The sequence below is a fragment of the Alternaria dauci genome, chromosome 2 (genome assembly GCF_042100115.1).
Source record: "Alternaria dauci strain A2016 chromosome 2, whole genome shotgun sequence".
NCBI classification, from domain to species: domain Eukaryota; kingdom Fungi; phylum Ascomycota; class Dothideomycetes; order Pleosporales; family Pleosporaceae; genus Alternaria; species Alternaria dauci.
The window spans coordinates 2,534,503-2,558,782 of NC_091273.1; the positions used below are offsets into that span (position 1 = coordinate 2,534,503).

Below are 24,280 nucleotides of genomic sequence, written 5' to 3' on the forward strand. Positions count from 1 at the left end.
CATACGATCGTGAGAGCTGTAGAGGTTGGTGGACAAGTGCTGAGATCTTCAATGGAACAATTGCAGTCGAGCGGAATGGTGCTCGGGAAGCTACGTTGGTGACGAAATATTGCGATACAGAATTGGGAAAACTCGTTGACTTTCAAACCCCATCTTGTGGGTGCGGTGTTGACCTCGAGCAAGACTAAGATAGTGTGCAGCCTGGAGGCGTGTAGTGTAAACAAGGAAGAACACTGCATGCAGGAGCGTTCTTTCGTTTGAGCATCGTATGGATAGTGAAAGTCCTGTTTGTAGTAAGCCGGACATAGGGTCCAAACACACTTCCCCATCACTTGATTTGGACTTGCCTCCTCACATCAACACGGCAACAAGTAATGGCATCCATCCAAGACAATATTGGTATTATCATCAAGCCATCTCAAGAGGACGGAGAAGCGATCGCATCACCGGAACCGATGGACTACGACGACTCAGATGAAATTGCAGAAGATGATCGCGGCTCTGATTCCGACTACGGAAGGCCCCACAAGAGCAAAGGCAAGCGCATGCGTGGTAGGCCGAAGACAAAGTCCACGGAAGAAGCGAGAGTTGCTGCTGCATTGGAGGCAAGGCGCAGAAGGAAGCGCCTGAATCACAGCACACCCGATAGCACTGAGAAGAACCCAAGGCGTCATCTCTTTGGGCTACCTGCTGAGTGGCGAGAGCCCAGCGAGACGGCGTCACCGACTCCCTCGAAACCTGCCAATGCCAAAAACGATAAAAAGAAGGCCAACAGAGCAACGTCTCCATACTCGCCCACTGCCGGAAGGATGACCCGCAGAAAGCTCGATGTGGTATGCGCGCCGACCACCACCTATTGTCCCAAAGCAACTGACCAACAAACAGCACAACGAGAGCAAACTCAGCGAGCAGTCCGCCAGAACATCACCTTCTTTGCACGAAGGCGTGAGTCCAGCCTCCCGAAACAGTCTCATTGTCAAACTCAAGACCCGGACGCCATCCGCGACCATGGAAATGGAAAGGCACGGGAAGCACAAATCGCCGAGAGGCCATGCGACGACCCAGAATGAGACTGGGAGCAAAGTAGAAGCGTCTGGTCAGGAAGGCCACTACGTGAGAACCCATGAGCAGAAAAGGGCAACAAGGAGTACGACTCGCATGACAAGACAATGGCAAGGCGATGAAGCAGCGACGGAAACGCACAATGACGACCCAGAATCTCCACAACCAAAGAAGATCTCCGTAGCGAGCTCCCGAAGAAGAGTCACGACCTCGCCAGTCGAGCTCCCAGAAACTCCTCCAGATGCACTTACCTCAGCATATGATAATGACGGCAACGACGACAACGACGACGACATATCTCCCAACCCACCCAAGACTCCCATCAACCCCCCACCCTCATCCCCAAATACCAACATACCATCCTCAAACCCATCACCTTCACCCCGAATTACCTCCTCCACCCCAACCTTCGCCCTCTACCCCCCCATGTCCCCCCGCTCCCTCTCCCCCTTCACCCGCGGCGCCCAAATCGCGCTCGAAAACCTACTCGCAGACCACCATTCCAATCCGCTCGCCAGTCTGATCGACCTCGTCGACGCACTGGACGATACGAGGCCGATTGTGAATGACTGGGAGCACGTGACTGTGATGAAGGGCGGGAGGTGGATTTATCAGGTTATGCGCGATGTTTGGGAAGAGGCGGAGGGGAATGGGGTGGGGGATGAGGATGTTGATGAGGATGGTGATGTTGATTTTGAGGATGTGCTGGGCAAGGTTGGGGAATGGGTTGGTAGGGAGATGGAGAGGTTGAGTGGTAGTGGTGGTGGATAGGTATTGGATTGGCGATTTATGATTAGTATGCGCGAGGTGTGGGATAGTGGAGCGCACCGTACTAAATAAAAGGATGCAGGATTGATCAAGGTAGTCTTGTACTGTGCATGAAGATTGTTCAGACCAGGCGAAATCCAGCTTTGCATATTGCGTGATTGCTTTCGAGGCTTTTTCATCCATTTATCATCTATAGAGCTAATCGCAAACATCCAGGCGTGGACCTCATATCTACCACCCCAATTTGCTCTTTTTCTGAGCTTCATGTGTAAACCCTCGGCTATCCGTGCTCGAGCCCGCGAAATCGGCACTGGACGTGTTCAAAGTCTAATGTGTTCTTATCTAATTCTGTGTGTTCGTCCTGTATTACTATTCTCATGTCGCTTTCTGTCATGGACCGACCCAGACGCAGAGCATGTCTCGGGCAAAATGTGATGGATACATGGGCTATCCCGGGTGTCAAGGATCCCCGGAGCGAACCTGTGAATCTGGACCCGCGTGGACCCTTCTTCCAAAATCTGTGACAATGCCCGATTCGGCAGCCTCCAGGCGAACCTGCAGGACGTGATCGGCATGATCGGCATGCCAAGAAGCCTCTAGGTGCAAAAGCTAAGCTGGAAAACGATGTTTCCAGCGAAGCGAAGGACGTGTTAGATCTTCGTAGATCGATATACCCGCCACCCGTTCGGGTCATCATCGGCTCCGCATCGCCTCGCGTTCGTATCCGTACATCATAGCAGGTGGAATAACATGGATCGTGTGTGATTATCTGGAGCTTTGTTCGGTGAGCGCACGTTGCTTGCACTTGCTCAGTATGTCTGTTGTAGCTGAGGGGGACGGAAGAGTTGATGACTCTGCTCGATCATCATCTCAATGTTCTTTGCCTCATTCATCTCGAAATCATGCATCAACTCCATCTGTTGCTGCTGGTTGAGTCCGGTGCCCCTAGCATCCTGACTCCAGGCCGGGTTGAGATAGTCCGCCATTTCATAACCCTGGTTCGCCGCATAGGCCTCGTTGTAAAATGGCGACGAGGCCATTTGCATGTTCGCCATGTTGTAGCCGTCTTGCGCCGGTATCGTGAAGGTCGGATTCCATTGGGGTAGCTCAGCGAATGTCGTGGGTAGAGGCGCGAATTGGGTTGGAGGTGCGTAGCTGTATGAGGGTATGCTGGTTTCCATGGAGGTCTTCGGACTTAGTTCATTGTATGCTATTGGTGGAGGTTGCTGAGGCGACGTCTGCAGTCCAGCTTGTTGCGAGCTCGGCGCACTCGAGAACAGGTTGGGTGGGTTTGAAAGGCCGTTGGAAAAGTTGAAGAGTTGCTGGTTATTTTCAGGCAGGAAGCCATAAGGCCCTGATACCTTCTCGGAAGGTGTGCGTACCGACGCGGTAGAGGCCGTTGCTGGGCTTGTAGTTCGCGACCGATTGATACCATCCACAATGTTGCCTGTACCGACGGATGCAGTGTCCGATGGAGAACTGGCCGAGATGGGAACGTCGCCGTCCTTGTCGAAAATCTTCATGCAAGCAGATATCAGGTTGTAGTACAGACCAATAGCAGACTGTACGCCAGGCCACCTTTCAGAGGCCTGCCTAATGGACTCCATTGCCACGTTTAGGTGACCCTCTACTTCCTCGCGGCTATGACGTCTTCGCACCTCGGAGTATGACAGTGTCCAGAGCATGGTGTTGATGCACATGAAGATGGCTTGCGTAAAAATCCATGTGACATCGACGCTCTTGGTCTCAATCTGCTTCATGGTCATGTAGATGTTGTATCGGCAGGCATCGTAACAGCGGATGGCGGCGTCCAGGGATGGGCGAGGTACCTGCGGCGACGGGCGGTATATGAAGACGACCATGGTGTTGTATCGACCAATGAACCTAGGCGAGTTAGTTGCTGTGCCATGCATGACGGCGCGAATACTTACCAGACCTTGTTCAGCCCCGATCCGCCGTCCATCTCAGGACTCGTATCTCGCCAGGCCTCGATCTTGGCCTGCATCTGAGCGAACCAGGGGTGCTGGTCGTCCTTGGGTTCGGGCTTCTTTCTTTGGTAGAGCATTTTGCGGATCTCTAGTTGCAGCAAGCGCATCTTGTAGAAGTGTATACCAATCCATTTCTTGAGCGACGCTTGAGGTGCAGGCTTGATTCCCTCCCTGGTGATGTAGACGTCGTCGACAAGCTCGCCAAAGTTGACATCGATGTGTTCTCGTCGTGTTGCGAAGTGGGCAGGTCTTCCCAGACTGTGCGACAAGCCGTAATCCATGGTAAGTATACTCCAGAACAAGCGGCGACGCATGTCGACTTCGAGTGGGTCTGCGGAACGTCCACCGGGGCCCATGCTGATGGTCTTTTCCTCGTGTAGGCCGAGGGCTTGACACAGTCGAACGCCAAGACCGATGATATAGTAGACGGCTGTCCGCGTTGGCGTTAGGAGGGAGTAGCCTGCGACCAGGGCGAAACACTGCAGAGTTTTGAGGTTCATTGGTTTGATGGCGGCTTCGAAGTATTTGAGGGCTGCGAGATAGTAGCTATCGGCGAGACCGGCGTACTGCGTGTCCATCTTCTGCAAACTGATGGCAATGACCATGCGCAGACAGTAGTTCTGGTAGGGGTCGGTGGAGCCGTTGTAAACCTCATCGACGTCCCTGGTGAATGTTGGCTCGTGGAAGATGGGATACATGGGGTGCACTAGTCAAGTCAGTTGATGCATATTTCGTGCTCAGACAGCCTTACGCGCCTTTGCAGTAAAACAGCTCTACCAGTAGATTGGTAAGATCTCGGTTAGGAAGCTCTTCAGCAGCGACGTCGCTGACCATAGGATAGATCTTGGAGGTGGGTCGCTGGTCTTCCTGGGCGAAGGTGTCCTTTACATTTTTTGCTTCGGAATGTGGCACAATTTCGGATATGCTCTTGGACTCTGTGAACTGCTTGGCCAGCTGCATGACCAGACGGGTGATGGTGATTCCGCTCGAAGGCCCAAGGAACTTGGACTCGTCCGAGTCCTGGACGCGCACGGTAGCGGCCCCACGCATTACATCTTCAGGGTCCGGCTCAACGTCGTCGCGTTCGAGATCAGCCAGCTGCTTCTCGAGGTCGCGCACTTTTTGCTGCAGGTGCACGACGTAGTTCCGGGGTATCTTGCGGCCCTTGTCGGGGTCATAGTACTCGCAGTGGGAATTGGTGCGCTCGCATGGCCCGCATCGAGGCAGTCCGGGATCGCATCTTGTCTTGCGCTGATCCGAGGTCAGTGGACAAGAGGTACGCCGGCAGCGTGACGGGGGAAGATGCTTACCGTCCGGCAACGACAACAAGCAGTGAGGGTGTGGGCGATGCGACTCTGGCCTGTGGTGGTGGTGGTTGGCTCGTCAGAGGGGTGCGGGGCCCCTTCCGTCGTGGTGTGTGTCGCAGTCGCGACTTCCATCGCTCGTCTCTCACCAGGCGGGCGGACGAGACGAGGACGAGGGAGCTGGCTTATGATGCTGGGCAGCCTGGGATGTGGGGGAGATCGCCGCGCACGTCCATGCCCGAGGGGTGTGTCGCGCGGGCGAGGACTGGCCCTGTGCTCTCAGAGGCGTCGAGAGGGAGTTGGAGATGGGGATGGGGAGCGTCGAGCATACGACTGCGGCAACACCTGCGTCGTCTATACTGTAGGACGGCCGATCACTGAACCCAGGGAGCGTTGACGGGCGCGACTTTGCTTAACCAAAAGCACACAGCGCGTCGTCGGCCTGGTCGTCGTATGGATGGGCCGCAGAAAAACGCCTGCGCATTTACCGAGCGTCCCCAATCAGGCAACGCAAAAAGGAAGACGAAGCATGACAGGCCCCGTCGCTGGTGCGGCATAGGCTGATGTTGGTGACAGGCCGAGAACGAGTCCAAACGCTGGGAGCCGAGAGCCTGACGACTGACGTGCAGCTGTGGGCGTCGACTGCGACGGCGCCCTGATAGGCTGCCCCTTCGCCCAGCGCCCGCTCTAGCACCTCCCCCATCTCCCTCTCGTCGCTCGCCAGCGTCACAGCTGTCCCTTTTCTGCGCTGCCCTCTTGCCTGTCTGACTCGGTGGGGCAACACGGCTGCCTGCTTCCTCCCAATTCGTTCATACAGCCGCGGCCCTACCACCGTCCAGGGTTCACCGAGCCCGCTACGCCACCCGTCAACCCGCTCAACACCACGACAGCGCCAAACTACCCATATCCATCCCTTGCTGCACCGCCTTTTCGGCAGCCTGGTCCGCCCAACGCATTTTCTGCTTCGCCGCGCTATTCCCCCGGCGTCTATTCGGCCGAGCCTGGTAAGTGCCGTCCCGTCTCGTCTCGTGTCCATCCTAGGCGGCGGACCTCGTCACTTCACTTCACTGCCGTCTCCAGCATGTAGTCTACATCTATATCCATGCATTGTGCCTAGTGCAATTTTCCTTCAAGTCCTGCCTCTGTTGCTTCCATGTCATCCTCCATCTGACACGTCTCGGATGCTTCTCCACTCAGCGCCAGGTGATCGTGCGATGCATACTTACATGTCCCGTGATAGCAGCAAGATGGTGCTGGAAACCCCATTGTTGCGCGTGAGCAGGCCAGTGGCTGCTTGCAAGCGATGTCGAGCAGCAAAAGTCAAGTGCGACGGTAAACTGCCTGCCTGCACAGCATGTGAAAAGTCCAACCGGGCCTCAGAGTGCTCGAGCACAAACGACCAATTTGCGAGAGGCAAGGAAAGGAGCTACGTCGCAACCCTCGAGTCAAGAGTCGAAAAACTAGAGAAGAAGATACATGAAGCGCGTGCGAGGCGCAAGTCTTCTGGCATACTCATGTTGGACATGTCTGAGAACTCGACCCCCCGTAGAGCATCCGTCGACACCGTAAAGGCGACGAGACCCATCAGCAAAAGAGCCGAACGACGGAGGGAAGCCTCGGAAATCGACGACCTCGTTTCGGATTTTGGTCTCCTGTGAGTGCTTCCCACCAATCACTGTGCTGTACTGACTCTGCAAGTGCCGTGAATGCTACAGCGAGAGACTTTTATGGCTTCACAACTGAAATGTCTTACGCCCGTCTGATTCGATCAGCCAGTACCAAAGAGCCACTCCCGACCGGCTTAGTCAAAGCATTGCCTCCCAAATATACGGCGACGCCACTGATTCAGCACTACCTAAATAACATCTTCACCCTTTGGCCTGTTTTTGAAGAGGCTACTCTTTACTCATCCGTAGAGGCCGTCTACTCACAGGGCGACAATGCAAAGCCCTGGGATCGCTGGAGCGTGCGTATGGTTTTGGCCATCGCCTGTCTCTCCCAATCTGAATCGAGAGGTGATACCCACTACTCCGATGCTGTTGGCCACATGAATGCGGCTCTTGAAAATGCCGAAGATGTGCTACATCCCGGCTACGTCTCCAGCATCCAGGCTTTGGTGCTCTGGACCATCTACGCCACCATGGACCCCCATCATTTTGACAGCTGGACACTAGTTGGCGCCGCCTCGAGAGCCATGGTAGATCTCGGCATACATCAAGACCCGTCCAAGACTGTGGCAATGTCACGGGCGAAGCTGGAGATTAGGAGAAGAGTATATTGGTGTGTATACTGTTTGGATAGGCAAGTCAATGTCCTTCTTCTCCTTTCGCTCGCTAATTTCCCGATAGGTCGACATCGCTCGTTCAGACTCGCGCCTTTTCCTTCTCAGATGAGGCTGCGAACGTCGGCTATCCGTTCTACAACGCCTCCATCTCACCGAAATTTGCTTCGCCTACTTCTCAAGTCTTCCAACAGTCTTTCGATACAGCGGTCGACCTCTTCAAGATACGAGAGATTCAATCAGAGTGGTACATGGACCTCTTCCAGTCTGGACGGGAGCCTTGGCAAGAGCCATATCAATACATCTGGAAGCAGTATAACAAGATGTCGGAGTGGTTCCAGGACATGCCGCAGAGCACTCTGCCTGCCGTCAAGTCGTTCTTCGAGCTCGAACTCCTCTACAGCTACGTCTACATCCTCTCACCAAGCCCGCGGATACCTCACATCCACGAGTATGCTCAGCGTTTGATCTTTGAGCATTGCATTGCATACGCTACGAATCTGCTCGCCGTACTGGAGAAACCTTCCAACACCGTCAAGCCGCCAGTCACCTTTTACGATGCGATGCGCGCTTACATGACGGGTCGGCAGTTTGTGGATGTCCTGTCACGCAACATGGACATGATCCTTGACCCAAGACCACCCGTACCCCCAACGCCATTGCCTGTCGAAACAGAATCTGAAGATCCACTGGCACCACCCGCGCAGGTCAGCGCACCGCCGTTTCCATCACCACTACTCCCTGAAGGGCAGACGCTGCCGTTGGACCCCACCACCCGTGCCATCAACGCCATCCACGACTTCACATCAGTACTGTCCAAGTTCGGTCTGCGGTTCGGCTTTACCCACTGGCGTGATCGGTTCCAAAGAGAGTCAGCTGCTCTTTCTGCACAGCTTTACCAGCGCCAGCAAACATCCCCGCACACTTCGCCTCCAGCACAACAGATCCCACCCCCTGTAACCTACCCTCCGCAATGGGTACCGATGCCGTCGGTATCTCCCCAGGCGCCACATCTCATGTATCCAGGTCCAACAACGCCGCCAAGTCTGTTTCCGCAATCTAGTCCCTTTGCCAGTTCCATGTCGTACAATGGCACTCCGTACGATGGATCTGGCCACAGTCCGCAGCCACACGGCATGACCTTTGATGCGAGCCCTCAACAGACATGGACGACGCCGTCACCCCAGCCCGTACCAGAGTTGCCACAGCCCTCCGGCGGCCAGAAACGGAGAGCCATGGTATACGGCCCGGGCCTGCCGCCGCCGCATCCTGGACAGGGTCACAGTCCGGGCGCGTCGTCGATATCTGAGCAGGATGGCAATGCATGGCCGCAACAGGAGCAGCAGCAACAAGATGCAAACGGATACTTTCAAGCGCCGCCCTCCATGCCGCACCAGCATAGCAATTCGTGGACGCAAGATCCGTCGCAGGGGAACTGGGGGTGATGGGTGTTGTGTCCTACCAGCGTTTACTTGGGAATTCGGCGATTGAGTGATTAGTTCAGCATACTCTAGCATGAATGTATGATACAATTCTCGACCTTGTCACGTACTCTGCGAGTGTATAGCCGCCTTTGATTCTGCTGATGATTGGGTTGTGTTTGTCACATACTCATATCACCTGTTGAAGTACTTGATCAATGCAGTGTCAACAATGTCTTGATTTCATTCGACACGTACTAGACTAGTCGAGTAAAAGAGCCCCATGTTCACTATGCACCTTTCTGTTATCTGAAACCAGAACAACAGAACCCTGTTTCCTGACCAGCAGCCATCTCAAACCCTTCACGAGATAGCGTCTGAAAAAACGTGGTGGTAGCCAACGAACTGAGTCGGACACAGCGACTCCTGACTAGGCTCAAATGATGTACGCGCCACGTACTTGTCATTCATCTTCTCCAAAAACCGCGAACATCGCCAGGCCCTAGTGTCAAGTGAAACGGCTTTATGGTGAGTCTTCAAATGACGCCTGAAGTCATGCTCGTTGGCGTGTATTTCCTGGTTGCATGTTCGCAGCCGATGATCATGAGCGTGCTGTTGTAGCAGGCAGGTTGCGAATGGGTCCTCCGCGTCGAAGCCGGGTAGGTTATAATTGCACAATCGACACCTTGCGAGATGCCAATTATACCGCTCGGGACCTCCTTCTGGTTCAACCTCGAATACCGCGTGCCAATCAGATAGGTAACGGCAAGACCAAGTAGCGCAAGCCGAGTGTTTTGAAACAGCCACAGTGATGTCTGAAAACTGGCTGGAGCAACCTGGACAGGTGAAAGGGCCTGTGCTACAGTAGCTTTAGCTTACAAACACCGCTGGAGATTGTGTGGCCTACAGCATACCTTGCAAGTTGCGAGATTATAGTGGGTAGTCGTTCGGGCCACCAAGACGACTTGCATATGTTGCGACCCATATGTTTGAACACGTGGTCCTGTCGTTCCACCCAAGTACTGGAGACAATACCACAGAAGCCACAGGTCAAAGCCACTTTTGACAGAAGAGGATTGTCTCTTTTCCATGCCGAGAGCAGCTCCTTGGGTATTAAGGTTTTCTCGCTTCCTTTATCAATGTGCATCCCTTTGATATGCTGAGAGAGCTGGTCCTCTCGCAGAAACGTCCGACACTCTTCGGGCTTTGATGCGCAGGTTTGGAAATGACATTCCACTACATGACTCAAGAGAACGTCGCGCTCGCCACAGCCAAAACAGTGTGGCAAACGCATGACTGTGTTCACATCCATGGAGCATATCCATTGGTAAGGGCAGTGATGAACGGCCTCTTCGTGTCGTGCCCACGCGGATCGATTCGGAAAGGTTTTGTTGCATGCAGGCCAAGTGCAGAAGTATGAACGGGAATTGTGTTGTTCTGTTTTCACAAATTTGAGAGCAGCCTATTGATCAACATGAGTGACTGCGACAGAGATGCACAAAAGAACATTGGCAGGAGAGGTGAACCACATACCTCAATCTCATCTCTCCAGACTTTGCTCATCTCGATGCGGTCATCTGAGAGTTCTGCCATGTTAGGTTCAAATAGTGGCGGGAACGATTCAGGGATAACTGCCCGCTGTCGCTTGACTGGACGTGTCTTGGGCGGCGTTGGTGGTTGTGCCCAACGTTTGCGGCCTCGTCGTGACCCTCTTGAGTCGACAGATATATGGCTACCGAAGCTTCTGACGCTAATGTGAGAACCAATTGAGCTGTCTGAGCCCGTGATGCTGAAAGCACGCGTTGGAGACTGCGACATAGGTCTCAAACGTGGGAGTCGGAGTTGGCTCAGTGAGAACCTACGTGTATGCTTCGGTGACTCGTCGTAGATACAAATTGCTCCGTCCTTTTGGCAGCGGGCACACGCCGGGGCCTCATGATTGCAGCGAGATCTTTTGAGTCGGCAACGTGCACAAGCAATTTTAGTCATCCCAGACCGGCTGAAAGAAAATAATTGCTCGTTAATGGGTGGCATGACTGGAAGGTCGGCTTGTAATAATGACTCAATGACTCCAGCAGGAACCGAGTCCTGGTCTGCGGGCTCGTTCAGATATCTTTCGAGTGAAGCTGCACTGGGCGCAGGGGAGCATCGCTCCAAGTCCTGGAGACTATCATTACAAGAGGCAGCCCCCGACAATAGACTTTGTTCGATTCGCTCGTGGTTTTCTTGAGCTTTCACGTTTGGTTCCGTATCGATATTGTCTACAGAATTATTGTCAGCACCATTGAAAACATGAGCCGTCAATGATGGATGACGAAGATCAAGGATAGTCGATTTGGTATCAGGACCATGGGCTTTCTTACCTTCTGGCATTGTCTTGCGTGACCTTGCGTTCATGAACCACCTCTTGATAACTAATACGGGCAGTCCAGTCTTTCCGGATAACAGTGCTAGCTCACCATCTGTCGGATAAGGATTACCATCGAAGTGCGCGTCCAACATAGAGCGGGCTTCGTTCGAGATTTTGGTCCTTGTGGATTTAGGTTTGTCAGATGCTGGACACTTTACGGACCTTTGCTGACAAGGCCTTGTCGACGATAGTTGTCTGCTAGGAGTCGGTAGAGTCTTGGCTGTGGGAGAAGGACAGGAATGGTTTGTTGGCTCGATTTTAGCTTCCTCCTCATTCGTAGTAACAATGCCCACTTGTTCTGGTATTCCGTCATTCAAGAAATCCAATACACAATCGAACTGGTTGAACGAAGGCCTGTAGGGGTCGGCCGGCTTGTGGAAAGTTGAGGTCATTAAGTCGACGCCGATATTGCAACCAGCGCCCTTATCAGTTGAGTCGACGTCTGCGTCGAATTGTCTAAGCGAGTCATTGCTAGGATCTGGCAAAACCTCGTTGTCGATGAAAGCCGACAGCCACGAGTCGTCGAGATCAGGCATAAAGCCTTCATCGTATTGCGGTAGAAGTTCCTCGCTGGTACCAGGTGCGAACCAATCGGTGAAGACGCCTACGTCAGTCGACGCCTCCCAGCCTTGAGACATGAAGTATGTGAATTCGAGGTTGGAGATAATGGGATAATTGATCGAGAAGAGAAGCGATGCCGGAGACGTGGGCATGAATGGGAGATTTGCGTGACATGGTGTAAACTTCAGGGTCGCTGTGATCATATACGGTGAGGCTGAGAAACAAGGTGAGCAGGTTGATTTTCGAGGTTAGAAGAGGCGGAGCAGGGGAGGGGTGCATCTGCCCAATCGGATGAAGCGAATGTATCTCTGCCTGCCATGCAAGAGACCAGGTCGAAGAGGACGCGGCTAGCATGCAGGAGCCCATGCGTTGGCATACGACACAATGGTGCAGTGCGTTTGCGGCAGAGACGTTGAGGTAGAAGGGGAGGAAGGATGCGTCTATGATGCAAAGATCGACAGGGCATCCAGACAGGCGTGACAGGGTACCGCCAGGCAACTCCCCACTTGACGCGGGGCATCCGCCGCTATCTCTGCGCAACACCTACCGACCAATCTGACACCAGACAAAATGCCTTACCACACCCTCGCGCGCCCATCGCAACATTTCGCAATACCCCCAAAACTCTCGCGTCCCCCCTGACGCACCACAACAATGTCGACGCCCCTAGAACGCGCCCTAACCGCCATCGACGCCGCCCACGCGCTCGACCCAAACAAAATAACCATCAACAACACAGAAGTGCCGTACGAACTGCACTACGCGCAAAAATGCACCTCCTACCTCGAGAAACGCGCCCCTGACGCCTCCGAACCCCTCCGCATAGCAATCCGCGCCCAGCACTTCCGCCGCTGGGAAGTGCCGCGCTCGAGCTACCCAATGACACGGCCCGGCTACCACGCCTGGCGCACATACCTCAAGAAACGGCAGGCTGAGCTTGTTGATCAGATATGTCTCGATGCTGGATATAGCAAAGAAGATAGCGAGACGGTGGGCAGTCTGATACGCAAGGAGGACTTGAAGGTCAACGAGGAGACCATGGTGTTGGAGGATGTGGCGTGTCTGGTCTTCTTGGATGATCAGTTCGAGGCGTTTGAGAAGGAGCATGATGAGGATAAGATTGTGAGGATATTGCAGAAGACGTGGGGGAAGATGACGGATCAAGGGCATGAGTTGGCGTTGAAGATTCCCATGGGAGAGAGGCCTATGGAGTTGGTGAAGAAGGCGCTGGCTGGGTAACACAATTGCAAGTTGAAATTTAAATGAAGTAGTGATTTCCATCAGTTGTTTTTAGATGTAAACTTGGCGGTGTTGGGTATCGTTCTGAGCCTGTGATGTATCCTTCCCTCCTCTTGTAACTGATATGTTGGAGCCTAAGCTCCACCCTCCCTCTTGGCATACTCCTCTTCCATCGCCTCCTCGTATCGTCGCTCGGCTTCCTTCTCCTGCTCCGTTTTCTCACTGTTGTTCGCACTGGCTAGAGCTCGCGTAGCCGCGTTCTGAATGTCGTTTGCCGCCTGCGCCGCAGCTGAAGACTGTGTCGTAGAGGTGGATTGTGAGGTAGTGGAGGGCATTGGGACAGGCATCTTGGTAGGTGATGTTTTTCGAGGTAGTGTTGTTTTTGTGTTGGAATCGAGTTTCGATTGAAGGAATGAGTTGCTTCGAAATGTGTCTGCGATGATGAGAGGAAGTGGAAGAGCGCGTGATGGCTGCTATATAGACGTAGAATATTGCGTCATTGTGGCGGTGCCGCTGTGGCTGGAACCTTCCAGGGCATGTGATTCGCCACTGATCTTCAACGATCAACTCTTGCATGTGAAGACCCTTGGACATGGGTACTGCACGTCTATTTTGGCAATGAAATTGGTTTCAATCATGTCCTGCAGGAGCTGATGTGATGATGCGTAGTTGCGCAAAATTGGCCTGCTTCTCTGATGGTTCTTCACAGCAGTCGCACGTTTGGGGCTTCTTTTTCTGCAACAATACCGCTTATGCTCCGAACCCGCCATGCTGCTATACGTACTTAGTCTTCTGTTAACTGCCGTCATGCAACGTCGCGGCGACGGCAGCATTAATTCAACAACGATCCAGTGCTGCTTATAAGATGCTGACAAAAGATCGAATCATACATGCTATTGAGGCAATGCATGCCGTCAAAACTACTGCGCTGTTTCATTTTCTTCTTTCCACAGCTCATGAGGATTGGACGATGTCACACAGCATGCAAATATGAGGCTATAGTCAGACGAGTATGACTGAAAGTGATGCGCATACTGCTCGCCGTGTTAGTACAAGCACAGTACAGTACGCGAGACAACATAAAGATATTGACAAGGCTCAGACTTGCCTTTTATGAACACGAATCATAGACACCACATGCTTGGAGGTTTCGCCGATCCATAACTGGATAGGATAACCTCGAGAAAACACACGGGTGTCTCAATCGCTTGCTCAGTTTGTAATCATTGCCAAAGGAAGAAAAACCAGAAAGATGACTGACCTTATTGACTTAGAACATGCGTCCCCTTTGTTTTGCCGGTCTCCATTTTGGCAGTGCGAGCACCGAATTGGATTGCCCGCTTCTTTTCTGTAGCTACTCTGGTCATGCCCAATTGCCAAGCCAGCAATCGAAGAGCGCGCTTCCCAGGCTCGAGAAGCTGTGTAGGATCTTCGCTATCGACCACTTGTGCCAGACCGAAATCGCACTTGGCTGTGACCGGAAGACTGAGCGCCAGCGCGATGAAGTCTTCGTCAAGGAACGGGAAGCGGACCTCCCTGCTGCTATCGCTGATGACTCGATCGTCGCGACCCAGGTTTCTTTTTCCCAATCGACTAAAGTCAAGCTCCAGCTCTTCAATCAAGCCGGGGTATCCGTGCCGAGAAAAAGCTACGGCATGTCGTTGGTACCCACCAAACAGCTCATCAGCCCCAAGCCCGGACAGGAGGACGTGTGCGTTGGTAGTATATGGCTCAGCGTGAGCCTCATTTGAAAAGTGCGCCAGACCAGTTCCGCGGGAGGCGAAATACAGCGCGAATGAGATGGAGAGGTCCATTTCTGTGTTATGGGGATGCATCAACGCCATGACGGTGCTGCGATGGGCCTGCGTCTCGGTATAGGGTACATTGACTTGAACGAAGCGCCACTCACGCCCTGGACAGACTTCTAGCAGCTCGGCGTGTGATGATCGTCCAGTGATACGGTCCGGACACAGCTCGTACGGACTGACGCCTGGCTCGAGATTGGAATGGATTCGAGGGTTCTCAAAAGCGACATTGAGGAGGTCGATAGATTCGTTCAGCGGCAGGAGGTCGTGACACATGCGTGCGAGGATTGTGCAGTCAAGGCCACCAGAGAAAAGGATGGCAACTTGTGTGTCTTTCAAAGCCCCCAGCGTCGCATCGCCGGTCACGGCCTCTCGTATATGCTGGGTGCGTAGTCTGAGCGACCTTTCCAACGACGACTTCAACTCCTCGATCGCGCCCGTGTTCTGTGATGCAGATTCGATGTCTACAACAGGATTCATAGTGGGAAACGGCAGGGTCTGAGTCTGTTAGCAGGGATTGCGCACCAGATGACCTACCTACGAAAGATAGTCCGGCGTCCTCTTTCGGGTCTGAGCGGCGATGTGGAATCTTGGTAACTGGCAACGAGTTTGACGTCGAGTCTGCGGCATCGACGTCTAGAACATAGATGCCGTCGGCTTCTACCTCAGTCCAGGACTCACCGGAAGCGTTATCGCAAACGCTAGACAAGACAAGGGTGCCGTCTGGAGTTGACTTTTGGAGCAGCGATCGCCTTCCCAGACAGTCGCGTCCATAGTAGATGCGATTGTTGCATGCATCGAAGAATACAAGAGCATAAGGGCCCCGCACGACCGACAGCAGCTCAATGACGCGTTTCATGGATGTATCGCTTGGACCAACGCATGCATTCAAAAGCTTAGTGAAGATAACCTGGGAGTCGTTGCCATCAATGGCATGTCCCGCAATGCTCCATGCTTCGCCATTCCAACAAAGGAGAGAGCCAGTGGCGACATCTTTGAGAGGCTGCTCGACTACGTTGCTGCCGCGTAAAGCAAGGACGGTTGACAGGAAAGTCGCGTGAAGACGCGTCGAAGATGCCCTGGTGCTAGATTCGATGATAGCCTGATGCTGCCCTGTGCTGTCGGGCCCTCTATTCTGGAGCAGTTGCCCCGTGTTGGTGTCAGGCGTCACATGTCCAGCTCGGCTGAGCGAGAAGAAGATGCCGCACATGGTCGGGCTGGTGATGGCGGTGGAGAATTAGGTTTGGCAATGGCACGACGGCGATTGCTTGACGCGCTAGCGTGGGCCGCTCGGAGTCTCGGCTTCTAGATTCCGAGGGACCATGTGGACGAGTCGCAGATGCAGGCGCAGCAGACCACCACTACTGAGGCACTTGACATCTTTCCACCTTACTAGAGCTATCTCGAGCTCCATAGAAGGCCCATGGACACTTGATCGATCACCTATCGCCTCCCCACAATCCCCAGCCGCAGTCGGCCTATGTCTCCCCCGAGCTCAACGCCGCAACACGATGCAGCCCAAGACCACAACGCCGAAGCGAAGCTAGAGAAGGTCGACGACCAACAAGATGTAGTCACGATGAACGAGAACACGCCTCTATCAGGACAGGCCACCGAGTCCAAGGACGTGGCAGATGACGCGAATACCACGACCGGCGCGGGGCAGCCTGTCGAGATGAAGACCCAAGACGAGGGGCATGTAGCGGAGGAAGGGTCGTCAGAGATGGCAGGGAAAGTGCATGAGACTTCGGAGGAGTCGAATGTAGCCCCTACCGGTTCAGAAATGGACCAGAATAAAGATGCAGAGGATGTCCAGCCATCGTCTACGGCGCCAGTAGAGGACCTCACCACCAAAACAGAGACCGTGGCGCTGGACCGCGCATCAACACCACCACCCGAGCCCAGCGAGAAATCGGCAGGCAAAGCGCCCGTGCGATCACCGTCACCGCCTCCTCCACCGCCCAAAGACGACAGATACCTCGCGACGAGCAATGTCCCCAGCCGCACTACGTCCCCAATGTCGCAGGGTCGATCGAGCGGACGAAATTCCGAAGACGCTGCGGCTGACGACTATGCTGCGAACCATGACGGTACCGGAGACGCTGTGGATAACTCGCAGGAGGAGATACAGAGCATCATGGATCAGTTCGAAGGAGACGGTGGGCCTGGTGAGACTGAGATCATGTCTCCCAGACTGGAGATAGCGAGCCCCATGTTAGAGTCGCCTTCAAGCCCGTACCCACCCCGAAGGTCAAGTCTTGTGCCGCTTGACAAGCCCCTGCCTATTCCGGCCGATGATGCGGCTTCGACGACTCCAGTCCAGTCTCCACCTCCTCGTACCACCTCTCTACACCGCGTTGGCACTGCTACCTCCTTTGCAGAACCGACCTCGCCCAGCGCACATGCTTCCAAGTACAAGCCAGCGCAGCCCGCACCAGAGCCCGAGCCAGACCTACCCTTCGACTTCCACCGTTTTCTCGAACAGCTACGTCACCGGACAGCAGACCCGGTCGCCAAGTTTTTGCGCTCATTCCTCCTGGAATTTGGAAAGAAGCAATGGATGGTACATGAGCAGGTCAAGATTATTGGTGACTTCCTCGAATTCATCAGCAAGAAGATGGCGCAATGCGAGGTTTGGCGCACAGTATCCGACGCCGAATTCGACAACGCAAGAGAAGGCATGGAGAAACTAGTCATGAACCGGTTGTACAATCAGACGTTCTCGCCCGCAATCCCGCCTCCAGAACCCGCATCACCACGCAAAGGCCGACGGAGACAAGAGCCGCCGGGACCAGGTCGGAGAGGTCAACATCAAGAAGACGTAGAGCGAGATGAGATCTTGGCGCAGAAGGTGCGGATATACAAATGGGTCAGCGAAGAACACCTGGATATCAAGCCGGTAGGCGAGAAGGGCAAGAAGTTTTTACATCTGGCCCAACAGGAGCTGTTGAAGATCAAGAGCTATCGAGCACCCAGAGACAAGATAATCTGCATTTTGAACTGCTGCAAGGTCATCTTTGGCTTCTTGCGCACGTCAAACTCCGATCAGTCTGCCGATGCCTTTGTACCACTTCTCATCTACACAGTACTACAAGCGAACCCCGACCATCTTGTCTCGAACGTGCAATACATCCTGCGGTTCCGGAACCAGGACAAGCTTGGTGGAGAAGCAGGCTACTACATATCATCCTTAATGGGCGCCATCCAATTCATCGAGGGTCTTGACAAGACGTCTTTGACTGTTAGTGATGAGGAATTCGAGAAGAATGTTGAAGCCGCCGTCTCAGCCATCGCAGAACGCCACGCAGCTCAAGAAGCCGAATCTTCGTCTTCATCTGCGCTGCTACACCCTTCTGCGCCGAACCATAAGCGGGTGCCCTCGCCTCACTACCATCACATAGCAGAAAAGACGACACCATTGCGACCGGAACTCACGCAGAGAAACTCGATGGAGGCAGAGACCGCAGGGCCGCGGCGGTCAACCAGTCTGAAGGATCGCAAGTCTGAGGCAGAGCAGCCAGAAGAAGAGAACGCTGCTGTCGCAGGACTACTACGGACAATACAACGACCACTTAGCACTATTGGTCGTATCTTTTCGGACAATGATACACACCAGTCTGGACCTGCGACAGCGCAGAAAACGAATATGCCGCCACGCGCGTCGTCAGAGTTTCCTGGCCAGGTTCCTCAGTCTAACATGAACGAGAAGCAACGACCATCGCATGAAGACGACCGACAAAGGCAGAGGTTAACGGCAGAAGACGTTGCTGCGCGACAGGCGTCAGCTGAAGCAGAGGAAGCGAGGCGCATACAACGGCAGGAACACAAGGTCGTAGTCGAGACGCTGACGGGCATGTTTCCCCAGCTGGACCGGGACGTCATCGACGACGTGGTGCGGCAGAAGGAGGGTCGGTGAGTCTTGTTCTAATGCATCTGAATTATGGCATAAATACTAACTGAAGATCCAGTGTTGGTCTTGCGGTTGATGCATGTTTAGCGCTGGCGAATCCTTGATACACTTATTCATCTTGTTGGTCGAGCATTGGTAGATCTCTGGCCTTCTAGTATGAATGGATGTGTATATTACAACCTATGCTATTGGTTTGACTCTGAGGGTTCAATATAAAGCAACCGCCCTGCCTAGGCGACTACTGGGAGAGCTTTCAATCTCCCTCATATGCTGACACCTTACCTTGCCAACTACAGAGGGGGGTTTGATTTCTCTCTTATCAAACGATGCCCCATCACCTTGGCAACTACGGGAAGAGCTCTCCATCTTTCTCTTATATGTTGACACCTTACCTTGGCAACTATAAAGAGGGGGTTAATGTTTCCCGTATAGAGCATTACCCCATACCTTGACCACTGTAGTGATAGCTTTCAACCTTTCTTTGATACGCTGATATCCTACCTGGGCAACTACAGGGGGGCGTATAATTCCTGGTTCGATAGCGACACCCTACCTGGGCAACTATGGGAGGAAATGGGGAACATGTTCGGTTTGTCACTGCTCACTCGTAGGTCACCAACAGGCAGAATGGTTTTGGAAAAAGGGTAAATTCAAACTAGTATTACAGACATGTCATCAGTCATCCCATCAAGGTCCAGCGGCCATGAGCTCCTCTATGCGTCATTGCCGTCACCGTTCCTATGCTTCTTCGTACCACCCTTACCACCACGGTGCTTCCGCTTCTCCTTATGGACCCCTGCCGGCTTCGAGGCCCCCGAAACGCCTCCTGGATGGTTACCAGGGGATTTTGTAGTCTTCGGGGCTGCCTGAGGTTTGTAGGACGCAACTGTTTGCAGTGCGTGGCGGAAGCTAGCGGACGTTTCAGGTTTGGAGCCGTCGCAGAACCAACGCTCGTTATCTTCATACGCAACGATAGCCCCCAGACTATGCAATCGGTTGACGTAGTCGAAGAATGGGAGGTTGGAGGCCTTTCGTGATATTGTATGGTTATCCCGCTTCGCCTGCACGAAGAGACGCAAAGCCCCAAATGTGTAGCGCGCCATCGTGCAGCGGGTGACAGAAACATTGAGGTTCTTGATGTCTGCGACGAACCCAATGGGCAGGTGCTCTTTCTGTGCTAGCCGAGTGTTTCCGGAAGCGAGCACAGTGCTGAACATGGTGATAGCCCTCTCTTTACCCTGGACATCTGCAGTGGTGTTGTACCAGAGATCCCGAATGCGGTTCATATCGAGCTTCATCTCCAAAGCGCGAGCTTTGACAGCCTTCCTGAGCTCGAGGATCTGACCGGTGTAATTGGCAATGATACAGATGTCCTCTGCAAGTATCGCACGACAGGGTTCTCCGCCGGTAACCTTTGGAACCTCAAAGTTGAGCATGTCGACAACAGTGCAGGCAATCTGTCGAGCCTCGTAGCGATTAAGTCTCGTCGTAGTACCGTTCAAGAGCTCTGAAGCGAAGCCGTTGTGTGTAACGTCGATACCGATCTGAGTGTAGTGACCTGCGAAGTCGTCGGGTAGGCGCTTGGCCCAGTATTTCCTGAGGGTGTTGCGGAGTGGCATATCTCGTGTACCGGTGCTCGGATGAGACGTGATTTTCCCATTGTAGAGCCAGTGTGATGAGAAGTCCATGAGAGATTGCTCCATGCGGTAACCGGTATTCAAGGTTATGACCTCGCAAGGGCTAGCCTCATCCTTCCTGTCTGTCTCGGCCAGACTCTCGAAAACATTGCGCGCGAGCAACTTGTAGCCCACATTGGAATCTTGACCTGTGATGATGCCTGTGCCTTGCTTGTGATCACCAGCCCAGACAATGACCTTCACGCGCCCGTGCAAAGTGCCGAGCGCTACTGCAATGCCAGCACGGGATTCTCGAGCTGCCTCGTCGATGATGAGGACATCCCAATTACCGCTCTCCTGGACGAGAGGATGCGCAGAGGTCGACACGGTACAGAAAAGGAACTTTACTCGCGTGAGGAACGCGATGGTGAACGTGTACTCCAGGGCTCGGAGGTAGGTTTTCGCGCGGGACTGATCCTCGTCGTTGTAGTGATAGAGTTCGGCCTTTGTCTCTAGGTACGATTTGGCGTCAGTGTGAAGGCCTTTACCTTCTGATTCGTCGTACTTGGGGTCCGCAGACCAGATCTCGATCTGTTTGCCGACCTTGTAGCCGAGGGTGCGCTCAAAGTGAGGGATGTTGGCGCGATTCTTTGCGTCGTTGATGTAGGCGGATAATAGCTCATTGGCTTTGTCCAAGTCAGCATCGCCTGCAGCTTGATCCCTGCGAAGTCGGTTGGCCTTATCGATGGATGTGTAGCCTCCGGTCACAAACACCCATTCGTTGTCCGCGTACCGCGTCTCGCCAGATGCTTCGTTTTGCTCCAGGAACTTGTCGATCAGTGTGTGTACGTTCGAGTTCATCGGCGCGCAGTACATGACTCGGTGACCAAGAGCTGCGTGTCCATGGCCAATCTTGTCGATAGTTGCGGTCTTACCGGTCCCAGAAGGGCCGATTATAACAACGTTTCCGCTGGCTGAGCGACAGGTATTGAGCATCGCTTCCTTTTGTACGGGATTGGAGGGTGGCTGGATCTCGGAAATGACTTGCTCAAACTGGGACAGCTGCATATCGTCGAGCGACCTTTTCATGATGTCGGTGTTGGACGCGGTATTTCTGCAGCCAAGGACTGCGCCTCGAGAGTCGGGACCATGAGTTTCACCGCTTGTCTGCAGGAGAGCGATACCTTCCATCATGCGCATGGATGTAGTCTTGTCGATGAGGTAGCTGACGAAAATGTTGTACTCGGCAGAGCTATCTGCCACGGCTAGAGCCTTTCCCTGACAATCGGCCACACAGATGAAAGACGCTTTGGTCTCTAGCGAATCGTAGACGACGACGCCATCGAACTTTACCACGTTCTTTTTCGACGGCTTCTGCGAGGTGTCACGGTCGACCTCGAAGCGGATCCGAGTTCCGGGCTGGGGTAGGTTTATTCTAGCATCGGCCATTTCTGATTCCAGACCCAGGTAGACTTCGACAACGTAGGTGGCTTTCGTCTTGCCGAAGTGGCGGAAACGAGCCTTGAACCACTTGGTGCCGTCGCTCTGCACCAGTTCCTTGAGGTCGCGAATTTGACGTTGTTGCTCGTCCAGGACGCCGAGCTTGAGGAGGAAAGCAGCCTCATTGGGATGTGGGTATCCGGACTGCGGGAACTCGAGGGATGACCACCTGTGAGGCTCGGGGTCAGACCAGGTCACGGTACCCTTTGCTGAGGTCGTCTTCGTAAAGCTCCACTGGGTAACGAGCCAGCGAGGAATCGCCCAATCGATAGATGCGAGCACTGGGTCCTCAATGCTCATCTGCATGTCGTGATCCCAAAGCTGGTGCTTGTAGAACCAGAAGTTACCGTAATCAGCAGTCACAGAGAGGAGCTCTCGCATGTACCCGGCGAATTTCTTCTCCCATTGCTTCACAGCTCCCTCGGTCGACTTGCATGTGAAGTAGAGCTTGATTATTGTCTCCTCGTCCAAGATCTTAACGAGGTTGTTCCGTGTCTCAAGCCGAGTGTCTGGGGCAGCTTCCTCATCGGTTTGCGCAGTCCTTCTTTGAGGAGGAACATAGACCTTTGTCTTCGAAGCCGCATTCTTCGCCCGGATGTCGGCCAGGTCAGCAGGGGAGATGCCCTCCCAGTGGCGCGGGTCGGGCTGCCAGAGATCGATGGAGACCTCCATGACACATGTCTTGAAGAATGTTTGCGACATCGTCTCGAGATGCCTCAAACCCTTGTGCTCGTGCTCATCGGAGGGCTTGCTTCGATTCACCTCCGTGTCAGGCTGGTACTTTGCGACGTTGAATCTGACGCGCGCATCATCGCCCCTATGCAGATCGGCAGCCCATAGTCTGCACGACATGGTGTTGTCTGTCTTCGGGTCCTGGACGATGAACTCGATGTTCGGCGTCTGCGTATCGAGATGGAAGAAGACTTTGACACACTCATATGCCGGTGGCTCTGTATCTGCCGGGGGGGTTGTTGTCGTCGACTTGGGCGCTTTTGGTGGGCCTGTCGTCGTTGAGGCGGCAGTTGGCGCTCCAGCTTGGTCGGCGGCGGCGTCTCGGTATTTGGCGAGCTCTAGAGACGTCTCCATGTGCATGCCTGCGAACAGGGCATCTCCCATGACAAGGGCCTTGATCTTCTTCCCTGTCGACAGACCTTCGGGCAATGTCGACGTCGGGTGGTCTCTTCCGCGCAGGGTGAAGAATTGCTCTGTTTGGAAAGGCTTTTGTGCCAACCCCGGCGCAGGATTAGCCACGGGCGTCTCCGAACCATACCAGCCCTTGTTCATCGCCAAGACAAGGTCGCGCTGCACAACATCAAGGGCATTCGTCTTCGCGATGACGACCTCTTTTGTTGACGGTGTCTCGACACCTTCCATGGCGTCGGAGCCAGAGTCATACGCCTCTGATCCTGCGTCGCCTGCCACGCCCATGTCGTTGTCGCGCTCAGCATAGGCCTGCTTTGGCTCTGGCGCGCTTGTTGAGGCTCCAGAAGGAGCGGAAGAATGTCCTGAAGACATGGAGGGAGAGAAAAAACGGATCCGGGTCACAAGGACCAACGAAAACCGTGCAACGACGTAAGAAAGACCTTACCGCCACAAGGACGAGTAAGAGCTAACTAGGTCGTTGGAGATGGTTCAGACGCACCACAGTTAAGGGCGCGCTGAGGAGTGCTACAGTTAAGAGCACGGAAGTGGGCGCGGTCTTTCCCGCAGTCGGCTTGCAGTGAACGGTGCAAGCAACCTGGCTGATCGCGAAGGTCTCTCTTTTGGCTGTCGATGTGCACGTCGAAACGTGCGCCTAAGAAATTGTGTTCGTGATGCAGAGAAGAAGAGGGCGCGGGCAAAAATTTCGTATAACGCAACTTTTCGCCAAGGCGCACGGACAGCAAACGCGCTGGCGAACAGTCAATGGTGAAGCCTGGGGTGAAAGCCCAAAGCGGAATGCCGGGGATCTTGGGCAGCCGGAGGAATAGCCATGGCCATCATTGTTGTCAGTTCCCGTTTGTTACCCGTAGCTTCGGCCAGCAGTCCTTGCGTGCACCAACCAGAGCTCGAATGCCGTTTGACCGTTCTGTGATTCTGTCCACTCCAGGGCTATCTCGCACGTACATCGTGTCCATCGATCCGGCATCTTTGGGGCGGTGGATAGGACGCGCAGGAAGTTGTAGATAAGAGCGACAGTATTGAGAAGAGAGGAATGAGAAAACAAGATGAATATGAGAGATGGGAACAATCGAGTGCACACTAAATATCAGACCCTAAGACTCTGAGACAGTAAGTTCTCTTCACTCTCGATATGGCTAATTCTGTCACTCTCGATACGATGAAGATTGTGCGCTGGTGAGCTGTGTTCTTACTCGGGAGATGACGGAGGATCTACCGGCTGGGAATTTTTGCTCTCGAAAGAATAGATTACAT

At 53.8% G+C, this 24,280-nt stretch overlaps 7 protein-coding genes across 7 annotated transcripts; 4 read left to right on the plus strand and 3 right to left on the minus strand.

Annotated features, from left to right (window-relative positions):
• Window positions 1–374: 374 nt before the first annotated feature.
• Window positions 375–1,833, plus strand: ACET3X_002866 (uncharacterized protein; the record flags this gene model as incomplete). The annotated part of the gene is made up of 2 exons (XM_069449656.1): window positions 375–833; window positions 886–1,833. 2 exons carry the CDS (start codon window positions 375–377, stop codon window positions 1,831–1,833), a joined length of 1,407 nt encoding a protein of 468 aa, XP_069309413.1.
• Window positions 1,834–2,639: 806 nt separating this feature from the next.
• Window positions 2,640–5,257, minus strand: ACET3X_002867 (uncharacterized protein; the record flags this gene model as incomplete). Its single annotated transcript, XM_069449657.1, has 4 exons — window positions 2,640–3,714; window positions 3,762–4,524; window positions 4,574–5,069; window positions 5,129–5,257. 4 exons carry the CDS (start codon window positions 5,255–5,257, stop codon window positions 2,640–2,642), a joined length of 2,463 nt encoding a protein of 820 aa, XP_069309414.1.
• Window positions 5,258–6,645: 1,388 nt separating this feature from the next.
• Window positions 6,646–8,848, plus strand: ACET3X_002868 (uncharacterized protein; the record flags this gene model as incomplete). Its single annotated transcript, XM_069449658.1, has 3 exons — window positions 6,646–6,776; window positions 6,821–7,423; window positions 7,471–8,848. The coding sequence occupies 3 exons, from the start codon at window positions 6,646–6,648 to the stop codon at window positions 8,846–8,848; spliced, it is 2,112 nt and encodes a 703-aa protein (XP_069309415.1).
• Window positions 8,849–12,449: 3,601 nt separating this feature from the next.
• On the plus strand, window positions 12,450–13,034 carry ACET3X_002869 (uncharacterized protein; the record flags this gene model as incomplete). The annotated part of the gene is made up of 1 exon (XM_069449659.1): window positions 12,450–13,034. The coding sequence occupies one exon, from the start codon at window positions 12,450–12,452 to the stop codon at window positions 13,032–13,034; it is 585 nt and encodes a 194-aa protein (XP_069309416.1).
• Window positions 13,035–14,296: 1,262 nt separating this feature from the next.
• ACET3X_002870 (uncharacterized protein) lies at window positions 14,297–16,049 on the minus strand (the record flags this gene model as incomplete). Its single annotated transcript, XM_069449660.1, has 2 exons — window positions 14,297–15,337; window positions 15,381–16,049. The coding sequence occupies 2 exons, from the start codon at window positions 16,047–16,049 to the stop codon at window positions 14,297–14,299; spliced, it is 1,710 nt and encodes a 569-aa protein (XP_069309417.1).
• A 270-nt stretch (window positions 16,050–16,319) lies between these two features.
• On the plus strand, window positions 16,320–18,853 carry ACET3X_002871 (uncharacterized protein; the record flags this gene model as incomplete). Its single annotated transcript, XM_069449661.1, has 2 exons — window positions 16,320–18,751; window positions 18,808–18,853. 2 exons carry the CDS (start codon window positions 16,320–16,322, stop codon window positions 18,851–18,853), a joined length of 2,478 nt encoding a protein of 825 aa, XP_069309418.1.
• A 609-nt stretch (window positions 18,854–19,462) lies between these two features.
• ACET3X_002872 (uncharacterized protein) lies at window positions 19,463–23,380 on the minus strand (the record flags this gene model as incomplete). The annotated part of the gene is made up of 1 exon (XM_069449662.1): window positions 19,463–23,380. The coding sequence occupies one exon, from the start codon at window positions 23,378–23,380 to the stop codon at window positions 19,463–19,465; it is 3,918 nt and encodes a 1,305-aa protein (XP_069309419.1).
• Between the last annotated feature and the right edge of the window lie 900 nt (window positions 23,381–24,280).